The sequence below is a fragment of the Castanea sativa genome, chromosome 11 (genome assembly GCF_040712315.1).
Source record: "Castanea sativa cultivar Marrone di Chiusa Pesio chromosome 11, ASM4071231v1".
Taxonomy (NCBI): domain Eukaryota; kingdom Viridiplantae; phylum Streptophyta; class Magnoliopsida; order Fagales; family Fagaceae; genus Castanea; species Castanea sativa.
In genome coordinates this window covers 26495872-26504187 of record NC_134023.1, presented here as the reverse complement: position 1 = coordinate 26504187, position 8316 = coordinate 26495872, and the positions used below count along the sequence as shown (strand labels likewise).

Here is an 8316-nt window from a genome sequence, read left to right as displayed (position 1 = left end):
TAAGGACATGCACTCTCTTAAACAAGCTCAAGCACACACATCATTTCAACAGAGCATACACAACCACAGCGTTTTATGTATTTAGCAGTTGTTATGCTTTCCCTCCAAAATATGTAATTCTATTTCTAGACAGTTACACAAGTGCGATTCACGATTTATGGAAAATCTTGAGTGATTAGTGACTGAGGGTTGTATATAAAGGAAACCATGGGTATGATAGTCATTATGCAAGAATATATGAGTTTTATCTATACCCCACTTGCTTTCTCTTTTCTCTGCAGATGCCTTTCTTTTTCTTCGTTTCCTATTCCTCTGTTCCTTTTTTTTTTTTTTTTTGGATATATAACGTATTAACTTTTTATTAAAGAATAGCCAACCTAAGTAATCTATTCCTCTTAATAGCTTAGTTCTAGAAATATTTTCTTCATGAAATTATCAAAGTTAACCCCCTTATTTTTTAGAACAAGTTATCCCAAAAATAGAAATAAATTACAAATCAGGAATACAATAAAGAGACTTCGAGTTTCTTGAATTTGCTACTTTCACGATAAATTAAGATGTTAGAGCTATGTTCAACTCTGCATTTTTTAAACCTTCCTATGATCATTTACCAAGAATCAACAAGAGTGGGATAATTGAGTTGAGAAACAGGAAATTGAGAAATAATCTTGGCTACAGGAAGAATACATTTCTATCTTCACATGTGAGTTTTCATAAATTGAATGTCCATCAGTTACTACAGAACAATTAAACACAATTAACTCTGCAGGTCATACAAATGAATCATGGCACGTCAAACATTGTAAATTGTGAGCAATACAATCTGACCAAAATTTCCTGCGGAGTGCAGAAGCAGTTTAGGTTGGAACCAAGGAAGCCTGGGAACAGATACATGCTACTACAATTCCAAGCAGAGCTCCGGCAAGGACCTGTGACGGAGTGTGGCCAAGAAGTTCCTTCAACTTTCTTTGGCTGATAGGATGCCCTTGAAACAAGTCCTCAACAATCATATTAAGAACCTGTATTGCAGCAGTCATATTAATTCACTAGAAATCAAGAAGTTCGTAACAGAAAATCGAATATCAAGTCTAAAGATAAATAAAAAAAAGGAATACAAGCTTCCAGTATGAGAGAGAGAGATCATTATCCAGGCCAAGTAACCATAAGTCACTATAACAAAGAAAATTAGTCACTGTAAGTCACAGTAATGAAAAATGAACTCCCAGGCAATAACCTAGATTGGGCTTACTGAAGCTGCCATTCTAAGCTATGATGTTAGAACATCTATAGTGAACTGCCCTGTTTGGTAGGGTGGTCTAAAATGGTATTTTTCAAAACACAACTCTTTAAAGCCTCACTTTTTTGTAGTTACAACTTTTCCAAATAGCTTATTTTTAAGAGTTGCAAAAATAAGTTGTGCCAAACAGATAAGCCTCAATACAAGAGGATTAACCAAAGATCCCATATTTCTATGGTAGAATTAAAGTCAAGATCCTCAAAATCAATGCGACATCAACAAGCAAATCAACCTATTATCATATATCTAAGGGAACAGGGATTTCATAAGAAACAAATACCATCTATCAATTTGATTGATATCTAATTCTTACAAAATTGGGGGTTAAAGTTTTTTCATCAAGCCAACTCCAACAGAACTGCTTCCAAGAACTAAGAGGGAACCAGACTAAAGGACTGAGATCCACAAAATATATATCCATTGCTGTAGGGCTAGCCTCCACAACGGGTTTTCTTCATATCAGTGTGCGTTCATATATATATACACATCATTAAGCTCTCCAGCTACATAATACTCATATTTAACTATTTATTTTAGACTACAAGAAATAACTGCTACATAAATAAATCATCTAAATCTTCACAAACAATTTTTTAATAACAGTAGCACAAGTATATGATAATGAATGGATTCTCAAAATTTAAAATTAGTACTTAATTTTAAGCCATGTGAACTGAAAACATAAACTACAATGGGAGCTTCATCAGCAGATGCAGAGAACTGAAATGGGTCCTGGTGGGTTAGAAGCATCCACAATGAAAATAACATTAGTAAGTTCATATAGGCCCCAAAACATGAGATTATAGCTCACTAATACACCCAAGGCTCTTATTACAGCTTCAGCAGGATTAAGCATTGCTGGGTCATCATTCAACTGTTATGTCGAGACATGCTGTAATACCTTTTTAAGATTGCCTAATAAAACATTTGACCTGATAGAGCAAACCAGGCTATTCAACAAGCTCTGCAGTTTTTAGTTACGTCTCAGTAGTTTGAGAGGTGAACATTGGCTTTATCTTCTATAAAATATACTTAAAACTAACTGCATCTAGAAGACTAGACACAAAAGAGTTCTTGTAGAAAGCTATACAAAAGAACTAAGAAAATTATGCAGAAGAGAGAAAAGTCTATGAATGAAAATGAAGTTCTATCATTGATTAAATTCATCAAGGAGTTACAACAGTATTTATACAAGTAGTCAGTTTACAAGAAGTGGGACATCTCTTGAGGCCAACTAACTATAACAACAAACTTATAACAGATAAAACAGATTGAACTGAATCTATTTTTGGCTTAAACTAAGTAAGTTAACATCTTAACTAACTGCCTTGGCATTACTATCACAAATACTTTTTTCCACTGAGTTAGACACAGAGTTGTAGTAGTAGTAGAGGTAGTTTCTTGTATCCTAGGCCTGTGAAGATATGATTATTTCTTTACTCCATTTAAGGAACTTGCATTTGATTTCATTAAAATTATAACCCTCGCATTAGCTTTGACCGAATTACAAATCTCAAGTTTTCAATGAAGTCCTTAACCAATCTGTCGCCCATCTAATCCCCTTTTTGCATGAAATGTTCATTACTTAGTCACAAGACTGCTATAGCATTTTGATAAATACCCATAATTCCCCATTCCCCCTACACTTTCCCATTGAAAAGCCGACCAAATTCTGAAACTAAACATTTCCAAAAAAAGCACGTGGCATTGTGTTATTGTTGTGGTTCTTGTTATAAATTTATAGTAGTGATTGCCTAAAAAGGCTCAACAATTTCAACATACCGACCAAATAGAGTACAATGGCTACATGTGGCGGACCATGACTAATAATTTATAGAGGATACCAAAAATTTGGGACTAACTAAGGCTTGGACCTCGGATGTTTGTTGTTTTTTTTTCTCTTAATAAAAAAAAAAAATACAGCTACTTAGTAGAGACAACAAAAAGTGAAACAAAAACTCACTTCTTGGTTTCTTTCCTCTTACCTCAGCTTGCATCCCAGCATGGCGCCTCACACCGATTGCATCATACATAACAATCAGACTGAATCCCAAACAAACTGGAAACAGTGAGTCCGCTACACCATGACAAAGCGCCACCGAAGTAGTCAAAGCCGTGCACAAAGCCGAGTGCGAAGAAGGCATTCCTCCTGAAGCAAACAGTATCCTCAAATCCCATTTCCTCTCCACGAAGAAATTCAAGACAACCTTTGTCGATTGCGCCATGAACCACGCTAACAAGCCCGACACAAAGGTTGGGTTGGCAGCTAGTGTTGCCACAAAGGGACTAATCCGAACCTTTGCATTCGTAGTTACACTCAATAAAGCTACACCAAGCCCTCCACTCTGTAAATAACCGCCACCATTTTTATCTGAAACTGCATCACTATAAGCTTGCACAGACGATGCCCATTTCTGGGTTTGTGAAGTGGCTAAGATTTTGATACTTTGCAAGATTACCCAGAAGGGATTTGGGGGGAAAGACTGATTACTGAACTTGGAATTTTGGTTTTTGGGATTTGAAGTTGAAGGAGTTGTATTTGTATAACAGTACGTGATTGAAGAGGTGGTGAGTTTTCTGAAGTGGGTTGTGGAGTAGGTTTGGGGTTTTATCTTCAAGAGGTTGAAGCTGAAAGAACTAATAAGTGTGGGTTTTATTGTCACAGAGTCCATGAGAGAGAGAGAGAGCTCGGTTCTGTGCTTTGATAACTCCAGTCTGCATTTCAGAGAGAAAGCAGAAAGGAAAGCATGAAGACTCCAGACTGCGGTAGCTTATGTTTCTTTTCTTTTCTTTTTCTTTTTGATTGTTGATGCTTTGCTGATTGGAAGAAGTGTTGAGAAACTTTGATTGGTCGATGGTGATTGACCACGAATATTTATATTACATTCCAATATGTGGTGGACAACAGCCCTTGGTTTATTTTGTTTTAACCAAATTGCCATTTCCGCAAGGAATATGCTATAATGCCACGGAATTTTCTTTTCTCATAAGTTTTCATTCTTTTATCCGTCTATTATGCTCTCTCTCTTCTTTATAAGCAAAAAAGTATTTATTCTCTCTCCCTTCTCTTCTTTTAAAGGTATCTTTGAATATTAATTGATTACGGGAACAATACATGTATTGGCGCCTTTATAAGTTGGGTTGTATTGAGTTTTTTATTTATGTGGTGTCTAGTAGAGCTAAAAATTCTTATATTTTGTTGTAAATCACACTAGAGAATCAGATATCAAGAGAATCTAGATTTCCCTTTAACACCCTTTTAGTAGGAATGTGGATTCCTTTTAAAACAAATGTTATTAATTCCGTTTCTAACCCTGTTTCGATTTGTCTAGTGGAATGAAATATTTCGGTATCGGCCTATTTCGATGTACCGTTTCAGAGTGTTTCGGGGTTCTTAAAAAAAACACGCACACACACATACATATATGAACACACACATATACAACATAAAAGTTTCAATTTAAAGAAACTATTATATAAAATAATAAATTTAATTTAATTAATTTTTTAAAATTAAATAAAGTAAAATTAAAAAAATATTTATTTATAATTGTCTACAAATAAAATTCACATTTTGGATAATCCTAAAAAATACAATAAATGTGAAAGTGAAAGCACAAAAGTTCTTAATATTTTAATTAGTATAGGAATCTTAAAATTATAATAATAAAAGAACCGTGATATTCACAATATTTTCACAACAAATCATAGGTGTCTAGTTGTTATTAGTTTTAATTTAAACCCAGAATTGAAATTACCTTTTTTACTTACTAGTAACAACTAATATCAACATATTACTTACAATTTATTGTGTAAGTATTGCAAAAATGTTATCAACATAACATTTTTTTAATAATAATTTTTTTTTAGTTTTTTTTTTGTTGAGAAACTCAGACACATACATAGGGAAAGGAAGATAAGATTAGCGTGTGAATGTATTCTTTTATCTCATCCCTTCAAATATAAATATATATATATATATGTGTGTTTTTTTTTTTTAAATAATAATATTTTTTCTAAAATAAATTAATATTAATATAAAGTTATAAACCATTGTACAATGAGGAAAATAAAAATAATACCTCTTACTGACACTTACTTTTGGACTTTTTTAAAATTTCTTTGTCATTTCGAAAGTTAATCACGTGATGGGCTTAGAAAAGTTGAAATTTGAAATCAATAAAAGAAGATAGGACTAGACTCTAGAAGACACCAAGACACTCAAGAGTCAAGACAGTAGAAAATAAAAGAACAAAAGACTAGTCCCACTCACCAGTGGATGCAAAACACCAGTGGATGTAAAGTGGGCTGGGACGTTGGGTTCATTCAGGCGAATAGCGGGCCAGTGACGTGGTGGAGACCTGAGATTGATGGGTTTGTAGTTTTTTTTTTTTAAGCCAAAATCTAATGCGGCCGAAATTTATATTTCGGTCAAAATTGGCCAGAATTCAACGGAATGGCCGGAATGTTCCAAAACTAACTGAAATTTAACCTGAAGTGGAACAAGTGGTATTATCGTACTAGATTGTATGCCGGTACGAGATATTCCGACCGTTGCGGCCGGAACGAAACGAAATCAATAACATTATTTAAAACAAGTGGATATCTAGATTCTCAAGTTTAAAAAAAATTTTATTTTTTATAAATTGACAATTCTAACCATTTTTTCTTATCATTTAAGCAATTGAAATAAAATATAAAACAAATAATCAATATATTTTCTTTTGTCTTTACCCCTTCCCGCCAAAACGACATTATCTCTTCCTGCTAAAACAATATAAATATGATAGACAACTCTGTTGATATATTTATCTTTTCTTCTTTTAGACTATAGTTTTAATGAATTTGTCATAATTTATAGTTTATATTTTGTTTTTCATTATTTATTTAGAGGAAGATTATTTAAAAAAAAAAAAGACTTATATTGGATTTACAAATTTAAGAATACAATGGGAAAAATAAATAATTCAGTTAAGATTCCTAGGAATAAACCAAACATTATAATCTCACATTCTTAAGAATCTTATTAGATTTGCAATTATACCAACACATAAGAATAGTTACATTTCTAGGCATCCAGATTGTAAGGCATCATATTCCTAAGAATCTAGATGCCAGAAGTAATGTGAATTTTCCCGTAGCACACAATTCAACATCCATATTGTGGACTATTTGGACACACAATCCAACGTCTCCCACTTGGCCAAATAATTTGAGATGTACAATAATTATTCAATAACTCCCATAGTACGGACATGTCCCTTGAAATTTTCTGTAGCAGCTACCTTTGTCAACGGATCCGCCACCATTTCCTTAGATGATGCATATTCTACAAGGATTTCATTTTTCAGTACCACATCAAAAATATAATAATAATGACATTCCATATGTGTTACCTCTTGTACCAGGCTCACCATTTTTTATGGTCCATATTGCAGCTTGGTTAACACACATGACTTTTTTAAGCTCGTCTAGTATTTCTTTTATATTTAAACTTTTAAGAAAACATTTTATACAAACAGCTTCTGGTATAACACTACATCAGCTTTCGTAGTGTTTTTAATTATACAACTTTGTTTTTTACTACACCAGGAAATAGCTCCTCCTCCAAGGAGGAATACATAACCTGATGTGCATTTCCCATCTTCTGTGTCACCAGAGAAATCAAAATCAAAATATCCAATAACTTTCAAATGTTTCCCACTATGTGCTGGTTTGGATCCAGCTTATTAGTGCTGCGTCTGCGTTTTGCTTCTATTTTTTTTTTTTTTTTTTTTTTTACCCAGCCGCAAGGTTGGACTTTTCAGCCATGAACAGTGCACAAATGCACTGTTCATGGGTCCCACAAATTTTACTTTTCAGCAACTTTTTCATTAAAAATAGGTTCCACGGTACTATTCACATATTTAAAAATTATTTTGCTACAGTGTTTTCAGTTTTCAGTTTTCAATTTCAGCAAAATAAGTTCTATCCAAACGGACCCTATAAGTCATTTTATGACTTTTTGTACCTTGAAATTATTTTAACAGTTGCTCAATGGACCTCACTTGGATTACTTTGAAATCTACTCACAAGGCTTTTAGCAAAGCTTAGGTTAAGTTTAGTGCATTGTATAGCATACACTATGCTACCAACAACTTGTGCATAACGTCTATGCTCCATTTTTTCTTTTCTCTTCATCATTTATAGGATACATTTTCTTAGACAATTTGGTTTGTTTATGGACAGGAGTATCTAATGGATTCAAACTATCCATATAAAATATTTTTAAAATTTTATCAATGCATTTTTCTTGAGATAATTAAAGTATTCTTGATTTTCTATTTCGAATAATTTGAATTCCTAACACATAGGAAGCTTCACCCAAATCTTTCATTTCAAATTGGGATTTTATAAAATCTTTAACTTCACATATAGATTCAACATGATTACCAACAATCAAAATATCATCAACATAGATAGATAAAATTATAAAATCACTCCCACTATTCCAATGATATACGCAATGATCATAATCATTAGTTGTAAAACCAAATTTAACAAATGCATTATGAAAAGTGTAATACCATTGTCTTGATGCTTGTTTCAAACTATATAATGATTTCGTATAAAAAATTTCCAGTTCATCAAAAAAGTAAGTCATTTGCTTCCAATGGACCTAGATGATGTATTATGCCTAATATGTATATGCTATTCAATTTAAATTGTTAATATTTTTTTGGGTAAAAATTGTTGATATTTATTGATTATAAATAAACAATCAAGTATTAGTAGTAAATTTTGTGATGATTTTTTTCTTGTATCTATGCATTGCAATTGTGATAAGTTTTTCTGTCATTTTTATCCCTTTATTCATTAGCATGCGCTTTCGGTTTACCCTAATTCAAGGTTGATATGTTTTCCAATCAGTGAAATACTTAGGAATGTGATAAGATGTAGTACAAAAAAATTAACAGACCCTCAAATGCATAAACCTCACACTTCGAAGATTGGAAATTGCATTAACCTCAAATTAGAAT

At 32.7% G+C, this 8316-nt stretch overlaps 1 protein-coding gene across 1 annotated transcript; it reads right to left on the bottom strand.

Annotated features, from left to right (window-relative positions):
- Positions 1-655: 655 nt before the first annotated feature.
- Positions 656-4143, bottom strand: LOC142614796 (uncharacterized). The gene is made up of 2 exons (XM_075787430.1): positions 3283-4143; positions 656-1019 (listed from the first exon to the last, which is right to left on the bottom strand). The coding sequence occupies exons 1-2, from the start codon at positions 3967-3969 to the stop codon at positions 858-860; spliced, it is 849 nt and encodes a 282-aa protein (XP_075643545.1). The 5' UTR covers positions 3970-4143; the 3' UTR covers positions 656-857.
- Positions 4144-8316: the final 4173 nt, after the last annotated feature.

Coding starts and splice junctions, on each gene's coding strand:
- LOC142614796 (XM_075787430.1), bottom strand. CDS start 3,969: ATGGACTCTGTGACAATAAAACCCACACTTATTAGTTCTTTCAGCTTC. Junction 1,020..3,282: donor ATGCTGGGATGCAAGCTGAG/GTAAGAGGAAAG, acceptor GCTGCAATACAG/GTTCTTAATATGATTGTTGA.